The 22,839-nt window shown below is 52.4% G+C and overlaps 2 protein-coding genes across 5 annotated transcripts in view; one reads left to right on the top strand and one right to left on the bottom strand.

Annotated features, from left to right (window-relative positions):
* TVP23A (trans-golgi network vesicle protein 23 homolog A) overlaps positions 1-7,186 on the top strand; it is a 37,126-nt gene extending 29,940 nt beyond the window's left edge. The window contains exon 8 of one of the 3 annotated variants that reach the window (XM_014849930.3): positions 6,090-7,186. The gene's annotated coding sequence lies outside the window, so the exon portion shown is untranslated. Of the gene's footprint in view, positions 1-29; positions 166-6,089 lie in introns of those variants that run through there. The other 2 variants (XM_044746508.2, XM_044746507.2) reach the window with 2 other exon arrangements.
* NUBP1 (NUBP iron-sulfur cluster assembly factor 1, cytosolic) lies at positions 129-21,332 on the bottom strand. Of its 2 annotated transcripts, XM_014849929.3 has the most exons (12): positions 21,269-21,332; positions 18,826-19,069; positions 18,643-18,747; positions 17,043-17,176; positions 10,811-10,879; positions 8,682-8,714; positions 7,979-8,069; positions 7,186-7,340; positions 4,106-4,216; positions 3,736-3,838; positions 1,175-1,258; positions 129-428 (listed from the first exon to the last, which is right to left on the bottom strand). In XM_014849929.3, the coding sequence occupies exons 2-12, from the start codon at positions 18,842-18,844 to the stop codon at positions 370-372; spliced, it is 963 nt and encodes a 320-aa protein (XP_014705415.1). In that variant the 5' UTR covers positions 18,845-19,069; positions 21,269-21,332; the 3' UTR covers positions 129-369. The 2 variants fall into 2 exon arrangements, with proteins under 2 accessions (XP_014705415.1, XP_044602438.1); XM_044746503.2 differs by lacking the exons at positions 18,643-18,747; positions 18,826-19,069; positions 21,269-21,332 and adding an exon at positions 18,333-18,491.
* Between the last annotated feature and the right edge of the window lie 1,507 nt (positions 21,333-22,839).

Here is a 22,839-nt window from a genome sequence, read left to right on the forward strand (position 1 = left end):
CGCATGGCCCTCCCTTTGGGTCTTTTTAGGCTCGTCTTGGCGGCAGCAGTGGCGTCAGGGGCAGCTGCTGGCACCTTACAAGCTTCCCCAGAGGAGAACGCCGCACCCACAGCACCTGGTTTTTCACGTGAAGCGGGCCTCGTGGGCGAGGCCGAGACGTTTTTATTTGTGAAACGGCACGTGTGTAAGGAACGCCCTTTACGTATGTTCTAGAGAGAAGTGTACAAATCTTAGATGACTCAAGTGTCTCTGGAACTATGACTTCACCCCACGCCCGAGTCTGCTCCCTCTCCGCCCGGGGTTCCCACTCTGTCGCCCAGCGGGTCAGGCTGGACCGCGTGCTGTGCCTCCTCGCTGTCCTCTGGGGTCTCAGGAGCCAACGAGCTGCTCTTCTTTGGGCTGATGGAGACGACAGAACTCTCGGATTCCTGGAAAACAAGTGGTGTGCTCAGGAGCCCTGACGTCGCGTCAGCCCCCCAGGCAGCCCTGCCCTGTGCTGGGGAGGCCGAGTCTAGACGGGGCAGAGTCCCCAGACGGCTTCATTCCCCAAAAGCCCCGTTTCTGCCCATGACCCGAAGCTTCGAAAGTGACCTGAATACTGCCCGCTGCCCATCTGTGGTTCTGAGCACAGACTGGAGGCCTTACATCGGCCCATTCGACAGATCGAGAATCCTGGGAACGACGTTACTTACCTTTGTTACTTCGGCACCATTTTACTAGGTAAAAAGAACTCAGCCACAAACCAAGCGTTAACTACCGCCGCCTCTGCCTCACGTTCGAGGCCCCGATGGCTGCCCACTGGCTGAATCGGGCCTGCACACGGGTTTGGTTTGGCTCACTCTGCTTTGTTGTTGTTGTTTTTAATTAACAATTTCCTTTTACGGCTTTCCTGAGATGTATTTCCTGTACCGTAAAATTCACCCTCACTGGGCTTTTTAAATGACGACTTGGTTCACAACATTGATGTGCGGGAAGATTTCTCAGACTCCTGGCTTCCTGGGCTAAAGGGGTCATCCCAGACCCCACTACCCCTTCTGTCCCCACCTGAGGCTGTGTGGCAGTGACCACTTATGATCCTAAATGGGATCTTCTTACACCCAGCCCACTTCACTCATTTAGGTCACTTTCTGGCCCCGTTGCTATCTGAATTCACAAGACTCACAGAAACACTTACTTTGAATTATACTTCTGTAGGCTAAAGTGGCTGGTGAATCCGGTGCGTCGATCATAAAAGACTGTCCTCTGTCGCAACTCTTACCTTAAAGAAACAAATGACAGAAAATCAAATCCATGAGGAAAACACAGTGGCAACGTGAACTTGGAGCTCCTTCTGTGCCCGTGACATTATGAAGATCTGGCTGGTGGTTACGTCACTCGCAATGAACAACAAAGCTGAGAAAGAACTCAGGGGTCTCTCAGATCGCACCTGCCCCCTCCATCCAGCAGGGACCCTGGCTAGCACCTCAGCGCAGCTCTGACCCACGCCTGGCTAACGGTCTTTAGTGTGTGTGCCTGCAAATCACCTGGCAGGTGGGTGGCAAGTGCAGGTTCCAGGGCCCCCAAAAGAACGATTCAGCAGCTCCTGAGCGGGCCTAGAAAGCCGTACTTTAAATTACTTAGTCCTTTGAGTAAAAAAATAATGAATGCACACGGTAAAAAAAAGTATGGGAGGGGGCCAGCCCTGTGGGCGAGTGGTTAAAGTTTCATGCACTCTGCTTCGGTGGCCTGGGATCATGGGTTCAGATCCTGGGTGCAGACCTACTCCACTCACCAGCCAGGCTGTGGTGGTGTCCCACACACAAAATAGAGGAGGACTGGCACAGATGTTAGCTCACGCTAATCTTCCTCAAGCAAAAAAAAAAAAGAGGAAGATTGGCAACAGATGGGAGCTCAGGCTAATGTTCCTCACCAAAATAAATAAAATAAAATAAAAATAATTAAAGTATGGGAGCCAACCCCTGATGGCCTAGTGTTAAAGTCTGCATGCTCTGCTTCAGCAGCCCAGGTTTGGCTCCTGGGCACAGACCCACACCACCCGTCTGTCAGTAGCCATGCTGTGGCGGTGGCTCACACAGAAGAACTAGAAGGACTTACAAGCAGGATATACAACTATGCACTGGGGCTTTGGGGAGGGAAAAAAAAAGAGGAAGATTGGCACCAGATGTTGGCTCAGGGAGAATCTTTCCCAGCACCCATGCACATGAGCACACACACACAGGAATATGGAATACAAAAGGTTATACCATGAAAAGTGAGTCCAAAAGAGGCTACCAGTGTTCAGATGTCTTTCTAGAAATATCTGCATATAAATGTGGCACAGACACACACACAACACACAAGAATGAATGGGAGCACACGGTACCCATTCTGCCCATTGCTTTTTCCATGTGTAATCTCATCTAGAAGGTCATCCCACGTTGGCGTGGTGCCCTCTCGACCCCTTCCCCACTTCCTCCAGGCAGGCCTCCCCCAGGCTGCGCTCTCGGCCCCCTGCCCCCCGCCAGCTCGCCTGGATGGGCTCGTCCACTCCTGACGGCTCTCCCGAGCTGCTGACAGACGGGAGGCCTCCCACCTCTACACCCAGCGCCAAGGGCAAACTCGGCTCTTCCCTCAACACGCCTCCCACACTCATGGTTTCTGAGTGACATCCCCGTCTTCCAGATGGCTCAGGCTGGACAGCAGGACATCTGGGACACCTCTTCCTCCCCAACTGTCCAGTCCTGTCACGTTCCTTCTGTGTATGTCCCTTCCTCTCCGTGCCAGCGCCTGTGCCCTGGGCAAGTCCTCACCTCCCTCCACCCACTGCTCGGCCCACAGGCTCCTTCTCTAAGCACACACCTGCGCCCACGCGCAGAAGTCTCGAAGTCTCCTGATTCCTAACGAATGCGGTCCAGGCTCCGAGGCCTGGCTGCAAAGCTGTCCACAGCTGGGCTCCGTACTCCCTGTCAGGCTTCTCGCTCTCGACTCCCTTCGGGCCCAGGCACCTCTGCCAAATGTAACTGCCCACCTCCTCATGGTCGAGGTCATGGCGCAGGCCCCTCTACCTTGGGCAAGGTCAACTCTGTTACCTCAGGAAAACAAAACTTTGGAGGTGGGCTGGAATTTAAGGAGTGTGGATGGGATGGCGACAGGGTCAGCCACCCTCAGGCCCGGTGCTGCCCACAGAGCTAGTGTCTCAAGGGCCCTGGGGACTCTGGGACTTAAAGAGGAGCGTTCTTCCTGCCACATGGCCCTGACTTCATCTACAGCTCACTGAGAAAAAACAGGGCCATCAGCACTGGACACAGAGGGGGCCGTGCTGGGCTGCCCACAGAAGGAGGCAGGATGTGGGGGGCGTCTCCTAAGGGGTTTTCAAGGCTAGTTCTGTTCACACCTTCCCCTCAGGACCTGACTCGTGTGAGAGACGGAGCTCCACTGCACACCCCTGGCAGCCTCCCCCGGTCACTCCCCTTCTGTCGCCTCTCCTTGGCACATTCCTTTCCTAGTGCCCCCCGTCCCCCCAGCATCTCCCTGACCCATCTCTGCTCCGCTCTTCCAGTTCCAGCCCAAGCACGCCCTCCTCTGGGCTCTGCCGGCCCCCTTGGCCACATGACTGTGTGCCTCACAGCTTCACTCAGCTGGAGGGTGGGCTCTGGGTCCGAGGGCCCACCGCCCTGATTTGTGCCCGGACACTGAGCAGGGTGTGAGGCCCCACTCAGCAACGGAGCGGTGCATCAGGGCACTGAACTCACCCACCTATGTGTGGGTCCAGAGGCACTCTGCCGAGAAGCGGGGTCTTCAGGTCCTGGCACATGACCTCGGCACCCCCGGTCGTTGGCGGGAATATCTGAGACTCTTTCTGTGAGGTGAATCAAAGCGGGGAGGAACCATGATTTTATTTCAGAATCATAAGAATGGACCACGTTTTTAAAAACTTTAAAAAAATGGCTATTTTGATTGTGAAGCACTACCAAAAGGATTTTCCTTAACACCAGCAACGGAAGATTTTAAGTGTGAGTTCCCTTCTGCAAATGGTGCGGAAAGCGGAAACGGTTTCACGGGGAACCATCCCTGTTACGCCCTCAACGCGGACGAGGGACGGGCGGGGCGAGCTGGCGGCCCTCACCTTACAGTTGGGGCAGACGAAGCTGCTCATGTTCTCCACCACCCCGATGATGGGCAGCTTCACCTTGCGGCAGAAGCTGATTTCCTTCCGGACATCCTGCAGCGACACCTCCTACCAAGGGTCAAAAGACTGGTTATTTCAAAGTCAAAGTGTCAGAAAGAGAAGGTGTGTGCAGTCGAGGGGGCGGCTGCAGCGCAGCAGGCTTCCTGTTATAAGGCCTTAGAGATTTGTGCCATTGATTCAGTAAGGATTTATTTAGTGCAACCATGTGCCAAGCCCTGTTCTAGGTGCTATTGATTTCCCACAAAACCCTGAAAGGATAAACCTGAACAGCCAGATAGCACACGCCCAATGAATCTACAGAAAAGTGACCTTTTTTTTTAAAGGGATGCTTTTTGGTGAGGAAGATTGGCCCTGAGCTGACATCTGCTGTCAATCTTCCTCTTTTTTATTTTCCTCCCCAAAGCCCCAGTGCATAGTTGCATATTCCAGTTGTAAGTCCTTCTAGTTCTTCTGTGTGGGACGCTGCCACAGCATGGCCTGATGAGCAGTGTGCAGGTCTGCGCCCAGGGTCTGAACTGATGAACCCCGGGCCGCCAAAGCGGAGCACGTGAATTTAACCACTGGGCCAGCTCCAAAAAGTGACTTTTCAACATCTCTCCGTGTTCTACTTTCTCGTCAGCTGAGCCAGGGTGCACTGCTTCCTAGGTTGGGGGTGGTGAACGCCGGCCTGCAGCCTCCTTCTGGCTGGCTGCCTGTTTTGTGAATAAAGTTCTTCTGGAGCACAACCCTCTGGCCCTTTACACAGTGTCTCCGGCTTGGTCCTACAGTGGTACAGCTGAGTGGTTGTGAAAGGGACCGTATGACCGCGAAGCCCAGAATATTTACTCTCTGGCCCATTAAAGTTTGCTGACTTCTGATCTCGATGATTATGAACACAAACAACTTCATGCACAAATTCAAATTCTAATTCACTTCTGAGCTCTGCTTTCTACAGCGTGTGTACTGTGGATGATCGTCGCTTCGCACCCTCCCTGCTCCCCCATGTAATGTCATGGCAGACACGTGTGCCCAAGGACCGGTCTAGCCCGCTGTTGTCTAGTGTGGCTACTCCTTGGCTGCTGTGGCTTAAACCGTCAGGGGCTCCCAGGGCTCACGGCTCCGAGTCATCTCTGCCTCCCCTGACGCACACATCTGGCTCCTGCCTCTTTGAGGCTGGTACAGACAAGGAGGCTAGAAAGGCACCCGGGTCTTAACTAGTCTCTGCACCTCTGAGGTTCTCTCCTTGCTGTCCTGTAAATAAAAGCCCTGCAGCTTTGTCAAAAATGACCCCGAAAGAAAGCCACTTGCCTGTGCTGGTGCTGGCTGTGAAGGGCTCTGAGACAGTGGGTGTCCTCGTGTGAAGTCACACTTTCCAGAGAAGTTACACACAAAGGAGCACTGTCCCGGGGCTTCCTGGAGAAGGGCCAGCATCTGCTCTGTCTGTCCCTTCTTCTTGAAGCCCAGGGGGACCTCATGTTTTCTCTCACAATAAATGTGGTATTGGAGAAGCTATCTTTGTGTCAGCGACATTTTGTTGTTGTTTTGGTTTCTTTTTTTTTTTAAGATTTTATTTTTTCCTTTTCCTCCCCAAGCCCCTCGGTACATAGTTGTACATTCTTCGTTGTGGGTCCTTCTAGTTGTGGCATGTGGGACGCTGCCTCAGCGTGGTCTGATGAGCAGTGCCATGTCTGCGCCCAGGATTCGAACCAACGAAACACTGGGCCGCCTGCAGCGGAGCACACGAACTAACCACTCGGCCACGGGGCCAGCCCCTTGGTTTCTTAATAGACGTTATTTTTAGAGCAGTTTTAGGTTCACGGTAAAACTGAGCAGAAAGTACAAAGAGTTCCCATATGTCCCTTGTCCCCACACAAAAAACCTTCCCCACTATCAACATCCCGCATCAGGGTGGTACATTCTGACGAGGATGTTTTCTTTTTAGGTAACTTCTCTGGGACCTACTCTCGACAGTACTGCTGGTCCAGGGTGGACCCCAACCGCTTTTTAAAAATTCGACAGAAACCATTCCTAAGGACGCACCCATCTGCTTTCCACCACCATCCCCGGGCCAGGTCCCTCCACCCTCCAGCCACCCGAGCAGTGTCCTGCTCGCCACACGCCAAGATCCCCCTCCACAGGGCCCCAGAGTGCTCTGAACCCGTCACACCGCTCCCTGCCCCAGGCACCCTCACACGCTGCACCTGTCACGCCGTCGACACAGCATCACGTGTGTGCCCACGTGTCACCGTGAGGGCGGCCTGGGCTGTTGTATTGCCCTGGGGCCTGGCCAGGGCCTGCCCTTAGCAGGTGCTCAGTGAAGGGTGGTCCTGGCTGAATCAGACAGACCAACACACCCCCTCTGTTGTGCTTCCTTAGGAGTGGAGACGAATACCACAAGGAGCAGTTCAACTGAAGGAAGAGTCTGTGGGTTTCTTGGGATCCCTTAGGATCGACGGCGATAACACTGAAGCGCAGCAGAGAGCTGCCTGCTGGATCTCCTCAAGACGGGACTGCCCACTGCTCCCTCCCCATTCTGGGTTCCACATGGCCTCTGTGGGACTGCTGGAGAAGGAGCTGGGCATTGCCGAGGAAGGGACAAGGACTACAGCCGCTTATCCAGAAGTCCCTGTCCATGCCCCAGCCCTGTTCTGTGGAAAACTAGGGTGATTTCCTAAGGGTTCTGAAGTGTGAATGGAAGAGGCCCCACAGACTGTGGGGGCTTGATGTATGACACAGAAGGGAGATGTGGCCATGAGGGACGATCTGAATTGTTACAGCACCAGTAGGCTCACTGGCTTCGGGAAGGGAAATTTAAACAGCAGTTTTGAACCACTATTGTTTAATCGGTGGACTAAAAACCAAAAAGGTGGGATGCTTATGTGCCAACTGCAAATGCCTGGACCAACGATAAATAAAGGTTTCCGCTGCGGAGCACGCGTTCTAAGGAGCCGCTTCGAGACCAGGATCTCGGGGCCGTAGGAGCAAGAACCCTGCGGTCGTGGCACATTCTGGGCCCAGCCCCACCGGGCATCGCTCACCTGAGGCGTGGTGATTATCACTGCCCCGTCGATGCGTGTGGCGGCCAGGTACTGGACAATCGACAGGTGTTCGTCCGACGTCCCGGGCGGCGTGTCCACGACGAGGTAGTCGACCTCTCCCCAGTCCACGTCGCGAAGGAACTGCTTGATCATGCCTGGAAGAGAAATCCTCAGGGATGCCCCTTCTCTCGTCCCTGTTCTGTCCTGGCAACTCTTTACAGAAACACAGTTGGTGGTCTCTCTGTGCACTGGGTCTGTGCTCTAAATCCATGGTATTCGGCAATGCCTCGAGACCTTTCAGTTGTCACAACTAGGGTAGGGGACCTAACGGCATTTAGTGCCTTGAGGCCGGGCTGCTGCTAACGCCCTGCGATGCAGAGCACAGTCCACCGTCCCCTAACGAAGACTCATCTGGCCCCAAATGTCACAAGCACCAAGGCTGACGCTCGCATTGTTACCTTGAGCCTCAGTGTCCAGTCAACCTGGTGTCCATCTGCCTCACACACTTCTCTCCCTGACACAAAGATGCCACTCCCAAACCACAATAAGAGTAATTTCAGGGTCACATAGGTTTTAAGGAGAGAGAAACCCATACTAGATATTAAAAATGACAAAATAAAAACTGATATTTCTATTAGCTCTCTTCAGCCAGTGAAGATAGAGGCAAGTGGATGCTTAAAATTAACAGGCCACAAGCCCAGCAGGCAGCTGTTGCCATCCTGACAGGACAGCATGCACAGAACCCAGAGCAACTGTGCCCTCGGGAGAATGCGATAAAGGCAGGGCGGCAAACCGTTTTTCTTTGGTCCCCTCCAGATAACAGCGTCGTCGGGACTGCTGAGCAAGAAACCCACCGACATCACCCCCAGATTGTCTTCCAGGAACTGGAGAGGATGAAGCAAGAAACATTTTTACTTAAAACCACAGCGCAAGGCACTTCCCTTTGTCTTCTATCTGAACTCTGGCTGAAAAAACATTTTAAGGACAAAATTACCATAGGATCTATGAATATATTCACTCTTGGAATCCTCAAATCGTTTTTGAAAAAGAAAAAAAGAGGTTAGCACACTGGGGGGTTTGAAAGATGCACTGATGGCCCTATGCTGCCAAGACACTAAACTCGGCTGCAAGAAATGAGTGTCATCTCCTTAGCTGTCTCAAGCGGGGATGGCCAAATCTGGCCACCTTCTGTCTGTGTACTTAACATTGTCCTGGGACGCAGCCACGGTCGTTTATTTACCCAGTACCACTGTGAGCTACACCCACGGAGACTGCAGCCCACGAACTAAAACTATTTACTGATGACCCTTTATGGAAAAAGTCAGCCAGTCCCTGGTATTCACTGTATTCCCTGGGCCGAGAAAAGTGCCTCAATAAATGTTTGTTGACTGATAAACAGGCGGACTGAGAAAAATGTTGCCAACCCACCACACATCCATTAGGTGCGTGTGACCCACAAACGACCTTGAAAATAAGGCAAAGAGGTGAAAACTCACCACAGGAGACCAGCCTGAGCCGCTCTGGTGAACCTGCGTGAACACGAGCATGGATGTTCATTTGTAAGTTACTCACACTTCACGCACAGGCAAATTTTACACACTAAGAATATAGTTTTATAAATTGCCATTCATCCTCTTATGTGCTACCACTGAATTCCTAAGAGGGAGGGAAGAGCTGGTGGCGAGGAACGGACGGTATCATTCAATACCTTGCCCTCCCAGGTTGGGTTGTTTTGAAACTCTGCTTGGACACCTAGTCAAGGGACTGAAGTTACCGGAGTGCAAATATACTTTCGGGTCTGAGGGATCTTCACAGTGGGCCAGAACTCAGTGGGGCTCGCTGAGAAAAATGCAGGTAACTGTGGAGCACCCAGGTTGCCCCCGTGAAAGTCCAGGAGTGAGGGAGGTACCTTTAGTGACAGAGAGCCTGCCCATCAGTGGCCTGAGCTTCACCTCTGACCTGCTGCCCCCGTGGGGGCAAGGGCTGGGGGGCGGGGTGTCCGTGGGAAGCCCACTGGGGTTCCTGCAGCAGGTGTTCACCCACAGCCAGGGTTCAACTCTGCACCACCTCTTTCTTAGGAAACTAGAACTTACGCAACTTCACACATTACACATCAATGTGAGAAATGGGGCTTTAGAGCAACGTGGGAGCCAAATCAGAAAGTCTCTTCTGATGAAGTCTCACTTTTTTAAACAGCTCTGTTCTGATATAATTTACATACCGCACAATTCACTCCTTTAAAGTATAGGATTTGGTGCCTTTCAGGCTATCCCTAAGGTTGGACATCCCTCACCACAACTGACTTGAGAACGTTTCCATTACTCCAGGAAGACACCCTGCACCCTCAATTGTCACCCCCACTCCCTACACTTCCCCCCAGGCCTAGGGGACCACGATCTATTTCTGTCTCTAGAGGGGTGCCTGTCCTGGACATTTCATAGAAATGCAGTCACATCATATGTGGTCTTTGGTGACTGGCTTTGAGGTCTCACTTTTTAACAAAACCCATTCATTCCTATTTACACTTGTTCTCTAAGTCAGCGGTCTTGAAAGGGGTAACCTTGATGACCCAAGACTACAGGAGAAGAAAACGGTGGAACTTCAGTTTCCTCTCTCCATTTAACAATTTCGATCTTGACTTCTGCACTGACATATGAGTAAACAATGTCCCCCACACTCGGGCGAGAGCTCAAAGCCTGTTGCCCATGGGTGTGTGATCGCAGACGTGGGATCCGCTGCTCCGCCTCAGCCCCCGAGGGCCTCACGCCCCTTCCCAGCTCCCTCAGAGCAAACCCCAAGCCGTGTGCAGCCTCTGGCGACCCTCCAGCCACCCTCCCCTTGTCACTCTGCCCCAGCCCCGTGGCCACTCTGCTGAGGACATGAGGACACTCCTGCACTTGTTCCCCCAGCGTCGAAGGCTCTTCCCCAGCTCTCCGCAGTGGGGTGACCCTGACCGCCCCCTCGCAAAGAGCAGCTCCCCTGCCCACCGGCCTGTCTGTCCCTGTCCCCTTACCCTGCTTCAGTTTTCTATTATCTACCATCTGCTCCCTCCCCCGAGGGCCGGGGTCTTTATTCGCCTTGTCCACACGGCACCCCAGCACCAGGATGAGCGCCGGCCCTTCAGTAAAGGGAGAACCAGATTGGACCCCGCTGGAACCACCCGCCCCTCCAGCCCAGCTCCAATGCTCCGTCCTGGGGACCCCTTCTCCGACTGCTCGGGTCCCCCTGGAGGAGAGACCAGCACCTGGCAGCTGCGGCGCCCTGCCCCGCCCTGCCTTGCTGGCCAGCCTGCAATCTCACTTCCCCAGGGGTGGCCACGAGGGCAGCAACGTTCCCGGGCTTCCAGCGTACAGACCCCAGCAAACTCTGGCCTAGCTTTCCCAGCCAGAGCTACGTTTCCACGTCTCACTTCTGCATTTCACTTGCTGTTTCCCTTCCCCTCTGAGAAGGCATCGAAACTAATGCTTCTCAAAGGCTCTGGATGAACTTTAGATATAAGCCTGCCCCCCAAAATTCACAGCCGTTGTGAAAGCAGACAGACGGACAGACGAGTGGCCATCTACCGGACCTCATCGTGTCACGTAAAACCGTGAGGGTCCCCTGCGCTCCGTCAGGCAGCCATTACCTGCTCTCCTTCCAATCCCATGATCTTGGGAATCGACGGCCCGCATATATCGATGTCTAGAAGAGCAACCTGGGGAACGAGGAGAGAGCAGAGCAGTGATGGACGCGCATGTGCACAGCGGGGAGGGGCGGGTCTGGGGAAAAGCAGCGAGGGGCAAAGACGGAAACTGGGTCAAATGTGGCCCAGTGGAGTCTCATAGGGCAGAGTTACAATGTTTACGCTCCAGGCCACAAAGACCCAGTCTGAGACTCCTAAAGAGAACTTGGTAAAGTCATCAGCGCCGACAGTGCCCCCCGCCCCAAGTCTGGCCCAGCTCCAGGGTGGTCTTACAGACCTGGGTGTCAGGTCCCTGGGAGATTCAAGTCCAGACACTGTTTACTTGGCCCTACCACGTGCCTGGGGGGGTGGGTATTGTTATCTCTGCTTTAAGGAAGATGAAACTGAGGTTCAGAGAGGCCCAGTGACTCGTTCAGAGAGCAAGGCACAGAGCTGGGACATAAACTGGAGTCTCCCGACTTCAATGCCAGGGCTCTTGCCACTCTCTCACGGGGCCTGGCGAGGAGGGCCAGAGAGGACCTTCTAGCTGAGCTCTGACTGAACCCCGTTCTCCTGTGATCCTGAAGCTTAAGGACGGCTTAAAGGGCTCAACTTCTAAAACAGAAACTGAAAATGAGAAGGAAATCTAGACAAGCTCTTTGCCAGTGTCAAGTGCAGCCTGGGACAACTCCTTCCACCCCAAACAGGCTGCTCTCCCCGTCTGAAGATGAGAAGGGCCCAGGTGCCTTCAGGAGCCCTCTGCAGAGCAGGGCCAGCACTCGTCTTGAAAGCTCTGATGTCTCGGATCCGAGGTGCAGCCCCTCTGGGCAACTTTTTAACTTGCCCCAGATTTGCTTCTTGCTTCTACCCTCTCAACAAACCCCAGCCTCCTACTTCCTCACAAGGACTCGCACCGTGGTCAGGAAAGTGAGTCGGACGCCAGGCTGGCCGTCTGCTGCATGCCCTCTGCTGGACCGCACGAGGAGCGCAGCTCAGCCTGACAACCCGCCCCGCCTTCTCGATCTTGGGGTTGCCGTGTGTTGACGATCCACAGGCATTTTACAAAAGAGCCCCACAACTCGGGAAATTATACCCTCCCTCCAGCCCCAAGAGAGACTTCCATCAGCACTCGCTTTCTAAGCCACTCAGTCTCGTGCCCTTTCTTTCGGGAACAATTTAATAATCAGTTTCCTTTTGAGGAATTTTACTCCCCACAACAAAGGGGTGAATCTTGAGTGAAGTGATGCAAGGATGCAAGAAAGAGATCGCGTGCACTCACTCCTGCGGTGGCGCCTGAGAAGGCCGGGACGTGCTCCTGCCATCAGATCTCGGGAGCGGCCCTCTGTCCTGTCCCTTCCAGACTTCCTGTGGATGCCGTCACCACCCCAATAACCAGCCAATTAATTCCCTTTCGGCTCGAGTTGAGCCAGAGAACCCTAGCTGAGAGAAATGTGCCTGTGTCAGTCCTCACCAAGGCCTCTGTGGAAGGTGCTAGAAGCCTGACCTTGCCAGCACTGCTCCCAGCCAGAACGTGGTGGAGCAGGGGTGCTGCAGGGCTGTCGGGATCCAAAGCTCTCCCGCACCCAGCACCCCGAACTTCCCCTTAAGAAAGGTCACGAGCAGTGGGCTCCAGTCCTAAGCCCTGGCACTGTGGGGCTGTGTCACCTCGCACAGGTTGCTTCTCCTCCCTGGGCCCATCTGTCTGAGCTTCTGCTCCAGGGAACAAGTGTTCTGGGAGACGGTCAGGCCCCTTCCAGCTCTAGAGTCCATAACCCTGAAACGGGCCTCGAACACTGCAGCGCCCAGCGCGGACCTTCCAATGAAACAGTTCGCCTTGCAGATCACAAGGCAAGATGATAAACTGGTAATTAACGGGAGATGGCGACTTTCGCAGTGGAAAGATGGCATGTGGTTTTTTTTTTTAAAGATTGGCACCTGAGCTAACATCTGTTGCCAATCATCTTCTTTGTTTTTCTTCTTCTCCCCAAAGCCCCCCAGTACATAGTTGTATATTTTTAGTTGTGGGTCCTTCTAGTTGTGGTATGTGGGACGCCACCTCAGCACGGCCTGATGAGCAGTGCCATGTCTGCGCCCAGGATCCAAACCAGCGAAACCCTGGCCCACCGAGGCGGAGTGTGTGAACTTAACCATGCGGCCCCGGGGCCAGCCCCACCTGTGCTTCCTTGCTGTCTCAGCTCAGGCTTGTCCTGTAACGGCTCCCCTCCTCCCTTCACAACTCACACGCTCCCCAGCCTGTCTGCAATTAGTCGCGGGCGTTTCCCAATCCGCTCCCTCCAGTTCAAGGCCCTTTGCAAACGAGCTGTCAGGCACCCGCCTGGCTCGGGCGCTCAGGTGGAACAGTCTTGCTGTTTGTACTGTGCTTCCTCCACTAGGCAGGCGCAAGAGGCGGAGGGCGTTTCCCACCGTCCTGCTGAATTCAGGGCTGGGCGGGATGTGTGCTACTTGACTAGACCCAGTGAGACATACTCAGACTTGACGACATGCTAACACGGTGCACCCTTTGGTGACAGTGATGGTTTCAGTCACGAGTCGGTCTGTGGGAGAACTATACTTTCCTGAGGGCTAACCCAGCATCGCACAAAGAAATCCATCTTATCGCACCATAGTCCCCACTGGATGGTGTGGACGGTATTCTGCAAAGTCTAGGCGTGTGTGCAGCCGGGACCTCCACATGCAATTATATGGAAGTGAATTACACGTAAACAGCTGTCTATGCACAAGTGGTTACTTGCAACTGGCCTGGTTAAAGCCCATCTCCAGGGAGCTGTTTAAGAATATGCCTGGCAGCTTCTAAAAGCAAAGATTATTCTGGGTATTACAGATAATCTGAGAAAACAGACTTCTTGGCCAGGCAACTGGCCAATACAAGTTCGACCCTCGAATGCCAGGAGACTGTTGACTGATGGAGGAATGAACGGACAGGTACATTGTGAACCCACTCAGCACTATCCTCTGTGTGGGCTACACACTCATTACCACTGAAGGAGAAATCCTCCTCGGCCCTCCACATCCCCGAGAGTGGAATAAAGTAATAGGAGCGATTGCTATGCGGACACTGACTGAGTACTTACGACAGTCAGGCCCCGTGCTGAGCACTTGCATTTACTCAGTCCCGACTCTCGTTTCGCAGTTGAGGAAAGCGAGGCAGAGAGAGCTGCCAGCCTGCCCAGGGCCCCAGCAGTGGTGGGTGGAGCTGGGATGTGAACTGGGCAGTCCGACCCCAAGCCCGTGTCCTGGGCCACCATGCTGGACTGCACCTGCCATCCTGCCCCAGTGCTCACTGAGACCTCTGGCTCCTCTGTCTTCTCCGTGAGTCATGTGGCCTGGCCTCTTCTAGCTCCCCGACTTTGCCTTCATTTGTTCCACCCACAGCTCTAGTCTAGACCCTTGTGGCTTCTCACGGAGACACAAGCAGCAGCTCCTGGCTGGCTCCATCACCCTCTGCGGATACTCAATCACGCACCGGGCTGGCTGTCACAGCAACGCTCCTAAAGCAACACTCACATCCTGCCTCTCTCCTGTCCAAACATCTCACCGGGGCATTCAACGCCCCCGTGGCCGGCTCAGCCTCAGCCTCGGCTGCCTGCGCGGCAGCAGTGCCACCAGCCTGCCTGCCCTCCAAGTCTGCCCAGGCCGTCCCACCTCTGTGCCTCTGCCTCCACTCTCCCCCCACTCCCACATTCCATCAGTCCCACCACAGTCCAGGGGCCGCCTTCTCCCAGCCCAGGGGTCTCCCCAGTCATCTCTCCCTTCTCCCCAATCCCCCGCGACCATGGATGGTGGGTACCAGAGTCTAGAGAAGCCCAGCTCAGCCACCCACAGGCAGCGAGAGCAGCTCCAGGCGTTACAAATGATCAGAAGAGAAATGAGGGACAGGGCAGAATTCAGAGTGAGTTCTAGTGAGTGGGAGAAACACCAGGCTTCACAGATCACCTCGCCCAGCTCCTTCCCTGTCCTGAAGGCTGTGGCTTGCCCAAGGTTTCCACCCTCCTCCAGAGATGCTGTTTCCCAGCCAGCACCAGCGCTTCTTGGGCCACAGACCAAACCAGGGGCCAGCAAACCACAACCGAGGGGTTAGCCAGCCCACCACCTGTTTTTGTACAGCCCACAAGCTAAGAACGGTTATTACATTTTCACAGGGCTGGGGGCGGAAACAAAGTCAAAAGAATACCCGTGTTGCATGATGTGGCAATTATATGAAATTCAAATTTCAGTGACAATAAAGTTTTATTAGAACACGGCCATGCTCATTGGTTTACAGACTGTAAACAAATGGCTGCTTTCATGTTTCAGGGCGGAACTGAATAGTTGCTACAGAAATTGTATGGCCTGCAAAGCCTAAAATATTTCCCATCTGGCTCTTTACATAAAACGTTTGCCAACCCCAGAAGCAAACTCTAATTTCTTAATCCAATGATTTAAAAAATATATTCCTGGAGTCCTTGGATACTAGTGAGGTGTCTCAGTGGTGTGTGTGTGTGTGCATGAGTGTGTATCGAGGGCATGTCAGCATGGTGGGCTGGATCCCTCTGCCCACTGTAGCCGGTTTTTTTATGGAGCAAACAGTCTTTATTCTATTAAGATCTTAGGGTGCTATTTCACACTGAAATGGATGGTTTATCTCATATAAGTAGAAGGTACTGAAATTTATCCAGATTTAGAGTTTGAAAATATAACAGGCAATATGTGGCAGTTTTGAAATTTCAGTATTAAATTAAACGTAGCTTAGTCCATTCTAGCACTATCTCTTTAAAAAAAGTCAAACCAAACTGAAGGGCCATTTGTCAGAGAGTAGAAAGAAACTTGAACTGAAAGTCAGTCCTTATATATAAAAATAACTTTCAATATTCCAAATGCACAAAGAGAAAACTAATTTTCAGAAATAAATCAGTGTACGAAAGAAGGCACACACAGAGACCATGGAAAGAACTGGAGTGGTAAGGAATGGCTTTTCACATGAACAAAATAAAATGAAATTGATTCTACATTGCACAGAACTCCTCGGCAGGCCCCCAACAGTGCTCTGATGGAAAAGAGCCTTTAGCTGGCAATTCAAATAGAGTGAACAGCAGGCTCCCTCTCCACGTGTGCACACACAGCGCCGCCGCACAAGTCCTCGGCGAGGTCTCTCGTTTCAGGGGTCAACGTCTTGGGCAGTGGGGTCTTAAGAGGCACCCACGCGGCTCTAGCAGTTCTGAGGTGTGTGTATTTTTTTATTGGAATTTTGAGCAAAATTTCATTTGGTAAAAAATAAAAAGATCGAATGTGTTCTGTGTTAAAACAAACATTGAAAACTGTAATATTCATGGTTTTATTAGGTATAAAGGGTAATCGCAGTGAATATTGGGATCATTTTCTACGGTTAAAGCAAAATTACCATGAGCCCCAACGTATTTTTAAAATCACGGGTACTGCAAATTTCCATCTGACCTTTTTGGTAAAAAGTGCCTTTTTCTTCCTCACCCTGTACCTCTTTTCCATCAGAGCACTGTTGGGGGCCTGCCGAGGAGTTCTGTGCAATGTAGAATCAATTTCATTTTATTTTGTTCATGTGAAAAGCCATTCCTTACCACTCCAGTTCTTTCCATGGTCTCTGTGTGTGCCTTCTTCCTATTGGAGCTGCGATCCAGAGAGCAGCGCTGGGTGATCCGAGTTCTTATGCTCCTCTGGGTCCCTGCGCAGAAGGGAACGGCCTAGGGCAGGAGGAGGCAAACATTTCCTTCAAGAGCTAAATGCTAAATGTTTTAGGCTTTGTGGGCAAAATCTAGGGCGCTCTGTAGGGACCTGTGCAACAATTTTAAAGCAACCATTTATAAAAGTAAGCATCGTTCTTAGCTTACAGGCCATAAAAAGACAGTTGGGCTGGATCTGGCCATGGGCTATGGTCTGCAGACCCTGGCCTAGACATAGGCAGAAAGGGATGAACAAAGAGAAAGAAGTCTGAATTCACGCAGGAAATAATCAGCACGCAGGAGAGATAGACGCCCACTCTCCACGTTCGCGGCAGGAGAATCAACGAAATGCTCATTTCACTGCCTGCCTGGTACACATCTCCTCGCTCCCTCTGCAGAGGTCTGGATTCCAAAGGGGCCAGTTCCACCTGGTCCAGGGAATCAGTTCCCCACAAGCCATCGTGGGCCCTCAGTTCACCCTCCCAGTTCTCCCCAAGTCCCACCTGCGTGTTTTCATCCTCCGCCAGGCCGTGGGCGAGGTGAGCGCTGAACGTGCTTTTCCCAACGCCGCCTTTCCCAGACAACACCAAGATCTTGTGTTTCACCGTCTTCATTTTCTCTTTGATTTCCTCTATGGCTGCAAAGAAAGCAATTCAGGTGACGAAGTCCCTGATTAAATCTCGAATGTCACTCTTCCAACGGCCTAGAAGGAGCCAAGTCCTCGGGGCTGATTCAAGGGACCATGTGTGAAGTACCAGCTAGTCAATGGTAGCACTGTACCAAGCGCTACAAAGAAAATACAGCCATTGTCATATCTGACATTTCTTTATTTATTGGTTTACTTGTTTGTCTCATGAGAGAGGAGACTGAAGTGTTCAGCGCTGTATCCCCAGCTCCAGAACAGAGCTTCACATATAGTAACGGTCCCCGAGCTGGGGGCAAAACCCGCCAGGGGACATTCGGCCATGTCTGGGGCATTCCCGGTTGTCACAAGGAAGGAGCGCTACTGGCATGCAGAGGGTACAGGCCAGGGATTCTGCCAAACATCCAACAAAGCTCAGGACAGCCCCACGACAAAGAACGACCCAGCTCCCGATGTCAGGAGGGTGGAGGCTGAGAAACCTTACAAACAGCAGGCGCTTAAGAAGTACCTGTACTGACAACTATCACTTATCATACTTGTATTTATTTTGCATTCAATATTTCACCAGATTTGAAAGCCTGAAAACAACACGGGGAGGTCACCATTTTGCTCCCCACTTCTGATGAGCAAACGGAGGCTCAGAGAGGTTAAGACTCTTGCTCAAGGTCACAGTGCTTGTGGGACCCATGAATCAAACCCAAGTCTCTCTTTGAACTTTTTCAAAATTCTCCTCCCAGCCTCCTTCTTTTTAAGATCCTTTCAGGAGGCCCCCAGAGTCCTCGCCACCCTCCAGTTTGTCCTCATGGTACTTATTGCAGTGACGACTGATTTGCTTGCTTACTGGTTTATTGGGAGTCCCCCTTATTAACCTAACATCCACTAGAGCAGGGACCTGTCTGTCGCATTCAAGCTGTACCCCCAGGACAGACACTATGCCTAGGAGGTGATTAATATATATTTCTGTTGGATGAATGGGACAATCGTTCCTCCAAAGGAAGAAAATTCTGTCCTAAGAAAGTAACTGGCGGAGGCAGGATCTAAGCCTGAGCTCCCTGACTCCACCCTCTGCCCTCTGCTGAGGGCGCCCTCCCATCCCTGTCATTACTGTCACTCAAGCCTCCGGCCCCACCCCTCACCCTGGCCGACTTACTCCCAGGCCCGGCTCTCTTAGAACTCCTTTTGACCTCACACCGGTCACTGATGCTTCAGGCTCCGTCCGCATCCCGCCCCCTTCCTCCGCTCCTCTCCTTTTAAAGGCCCTGCCCGTCTGTGCCCCACCCGTCACTCATCCCTCAAGCCCCGCCCCTCCGCCCGCCTCTTCTGGGCCCGTCCTCCTAATAGGCCTCCTGGCACCGCCCCTGTCACTCATCCTTCAGGTTCACCGCCCACTTTCCCCCGTCGTCCCGCCTCTTCCGGGCCCGCGCCTTCCACTTCCCGTCCAGGCCTTGCCCCTTCCTCACCCGGGTCAGGCGCGGCGCCGGCTCCGGACGCGCACAGTCGCTGGTTGGGGCACCCTTGGCATGAGGTCCCTCGGCCCGCCTGGGCGCTGCCGGCCCCAGGACAGTCTGCGCGGAGACAAGATCACAGTTAGAGTAGCTCCTGTCCCTTCCGCCCCGCCACCCACGCCCCCTCCGTGCGCTCACCGTGAGGCACCTCCTCCATTCTGCCGCCCTGGACCCGTACGTGGTCACCGGAAGCTGCCGTTGCGTATTTCCGCCTCGTGGTGGTGCACAATCTGACTCTCCAGCCGCGCGAAGTAGGTCTCGGAGAGAGAGGGCTGTGCGCACGCGCAAACCTTGTGTTGGGAGCTTGGAGGTGGTGGTTTATTTCTGTTCACTTTTAAGCTGAACTGCAAGCATCTATCATAAGTAGTTGGGCACGTGTCTCCTAGGAATAAAGGCTTATCTTACATGATCTCAATACCATTTTCATACCCAAGAAGGTTAACAGTGATGTAAAATTATTAGCTAATATACACATTATATTCAAATTTACTCAATTGTCCCAAGTAAGACTCTCCCACACCCCCATCCTGAATCCAATCGAGAGTCGCATCTTACCTCTTGTTCCATCTCTTTAGGCTCTTAATCCAGAACAGCCCTCGCCCTTTTCTGTCGTTCATAACACTGATAAATTTGAGTAGCCCGGGCCAGTTGTCTTATAGAATATCCCATAATTTTGATTTGTCCGATTCTCCCCCCACCCCTGCCCCCATGATTAGATTCAGGTTAAAAGTTTTTGGGAGAACACACTTAAGTAATGTGCTCTTGTATCACCGCGGGAGGCGCATTATGCCCGTGGTCCCCGTTGTTGGTCATGTGAAACTGGCTCACTTGGAAAAGATGGGATCTGCCCTCCTTCTGCAGTGGATGGAACGCTTTTCCATTTGTAATTCGTAAAGACTGGGGTGATTCGTTGAGATCATGTGAATATCCTGTTCATCAGCCCTTCACACCGTGGTTTTAGCATCATTTTTGCCTGAATCAATTGTATTGATGTTTTCAAAATTGTGCCTTTTTCCCAAACTCCATCATTATCCAATGTCTGTTTATTAACTGGCATTACTCTGTAAATAAGAGGTTCCCCCTCTTTTTTGAGGATCACTATGGACTCGTGGTTTTTTGACTTCTATGTTTTACAATACATTATCATTATTCTGTCTGGTCAGTTTCCCCTCCAAATTTGGCCAGTGAAGCCTCTTCAAGCCAACTGCTGTGTTTTGAACACCAGTCCACCTTCTTCTCTGAGCACTTTCATGCTTTCTGACACCCTGAGATGGTCCAGGTTTCTCTTCTGCTGTAGCCATTCCTCCAAGGAGCGCTGGTGGCTTTTCCTGGAGAATGGTGTTTAGAAACCAAGATCTGGATGCTAAGTGTGCTCATTGCTACTGGAGTATTGTTGCTTATAGGTTTGGCACAAATGTTAATGAGTGAACAACCTTTACCTGGCCTCAGGCACTGAGGATGTAGAAACTCTTATTAAACAGTAATGTGTATCAGTTGCGTATTACTGCCACCAGTTATAGCTAGCATTTGTTGACTGCTTACTATTGGCCAGCTATTATCTAGTGCTTTATGTGAATTACCTAATTGATGCCCTTCAATAGTCCTTTCCTTGAGGTCCTACTATCTCCGTTTTTGGATGAGAAAACTGATGTTCAAAATGGTTAAACTACTTTCCTAAGGTCACACAGCTAATAGGCAGCCAGAGTGGTGAACCCACGCCGACTGGCCCTAGAGCCCACACTCTCATCTGTAACATGGGATGCCAGGCAACTCTGTGCTAGGTGCCAGTGATGCCGAGGGACGTGGAGCCCAGCCTGGTTGGGACACCAGATAATGAAGATGTAATTACAGTGTGATAAGTGCTCTGATAAGAGGACCAGGGTAGCAGGGGTCAGGGAAGAATTCCTGAAAGCCCTTCGGGAGTCACCCAGACTGGGACAGGGTGGGGGATGGGTGGCACATAGTGTTTGAAGCTGAATAAACAGCATGAGCAAGGCCTGGAGGTCAGAGAGGAATTCCCTTGTAAGGTGGGGACTGCTATTATCTCCATTTTGCAGGTGAGAAGACAGGGTCACAGAGAATGCCTTGCCCAAGGTCTTAAAGCCAGTAAGTGGTGGAGCAGGGAAAGTTGGCTCTTGGGCCTGGGCCCTTAACCACTATGTCCTACATTGGGAGGCACGATGCAAATTATTCTTCTACTGAGGAAAGTGAAGCTCAGAGAGATTAAGTGACTTGCTCAGGGTCTCACAGCCAGCAGCCTCCCTTGAACTCTTCTGACTGCAGGCTTCTTTTGCCCTAGCCATGCTGCAGAGGCCTGAGGCTGGCCCACTGCACTCAGATCTTCCTTGCTGATGTCCCCCAAAACGTTTCCTGCATGGTCCTCCCAGCTGTTTCCAACAGCGTTGCCACTTCACATCTCTCTTTTGTCCTCATTACCCAGGGGCCCTCCCACTCAGTCAGTCCTTGCTCACTGGCAGGGAGAAAATGTCTCTTGTTTTCCCGTCTTTCCCTCGCTACTCACTCTCCCCACAGGCTATAAAAATGATCATGTTCCACACCCGAAAGTAAAATAAAATCAAACCTCTCGACTTTGCTCCAGGTCTCTCTCCTACGCTCCCCAGCCAAATTCCTCTCTCACCTGGGATGGAGTTTTCCATCTGTTGTCGTGGGAGCAGAAGGGCAGGAACTAGCTTGCAAAGTGGATTCCCAGGCCCATCGCTGACCTTCTGAATCAGCAGCTCGGGGGCTGGGCTGGGGACTCTGCACATTTACACTCCCACAGGATAGTAGTTACAGCCACTAAAGTTTGAGAATGGCTTCTTAAGATGAGTCGCCTCGAGACTCTGTTCGTGGCCCACTTCTGGTTGAACTTGCCACAGGGACCAGTTAGGGGAGCAGCTTAATGTCCATGGTATCACCCACTATCTCCACTATCCGACATGAAGCATTTCCCAGACTCCAGCTCCAGCCCCTGTTTCTCGCTAAGATCAGACACGTGTATCCTAATCGATGCCTCTTGGGTTTACTGCATGGATGTCCCGCAAGTGGAACGAACTTAGGTCCACAGCTTTTCTCCAACCAGTTCCTGCTTCTGGAGCTCTAATCTCAGAGAGTGGCACCACCACTGCCCTAAGAACTCAAGTCATAAATCTGAGCATCAGCCTTGCCTTCTCTCATCTCCCCTCTATCAGTTATCACTTGCTGTGTAACAAGTCACCCCAATGTGTAGTGGTTAAAACAACAATGGTTTATTTCTCATGATTCTCCTGGCCTTATCTGGACTCACTCCTGTGGCTTCATTCAGGAGGGAGTTGACTAGAGGGTCCAAGGTTCTTATTCTCATGTCTGCCTCAGTATCCCTCCACATGGCCTCTCCCCCCACCCCACATGGTCTCTTATCGTTCAGTGGTCTAACCTGAGCCGGACAAGGCTGGGAACTGGCACAGGGTCACTTTCTCACATTCTGTTGGTCAAAACAAGTCACAAGGGCAGCCCAGGTTCAAGGGGTGGGGAAACGGGTGTCACCAGATGTCTTGATGGATAGAGTGGCAGGCATGCATAGAGATGGGGGTAAATGTTGGTGCCATTGTTGAAGACATCCGTGATGTCTCCCTCTCTGTCCAACCAGGCATCAAGTCCTGTGGCTTCACTTCTGGGGGGGGGGGTGGCCTGGTTTCACAAAGAACCCCAATTCTTCACCTCTCGCTTGATCTGTGCCCTCTGCTCCCTAACTTTGCAGTGCCCTCCCATTGTGGGTGGGCATTCTGCGCTACCCTTTGACTCTGGGCTCAGGCGTGTGACGTATTTTGCTAATGAGATGTTAGCAATGGGACCTAAGTAAGCCTTGTAAGAGTGCTTGTCTTGTTCACTTCCCTCTCCCGCTCCTGTGCTGTGGCTGTCAGAACATCTCTGGGCTAGCCCTCTGAAGGTAAGACGTACGGAGCTGAGCTGGGTCACCCCGGTGGTCCCAGCCAAGGCCATCCCAAACCAGTTACCCTGAGACATATGGGAGAGTCCAGCCAAGAGCTGCAGAGCCACCTACCCAGACCCACAGGGACCATACACGCGTGAGTGAGTCCAGCCAAGTCCGGAAGAACCACTCGGCCGACCCACAGACTCATGAGCTAAATAGACATTTATTGTTTTGTGCCA

Source organism: Equus asinus, chromosome 14 (genome assembly GCF_041296235.1).
Source record: "Equus asinus isolate D_3611 breed Donkey chromosome 14, EquAss-T2T_v2, whole genome shotgun sequence".
NCBI lineage: Eukaryota > Metazoa > Chordata > Mammalia > Perissodactyla > Equidae > Equus > Equus asinus.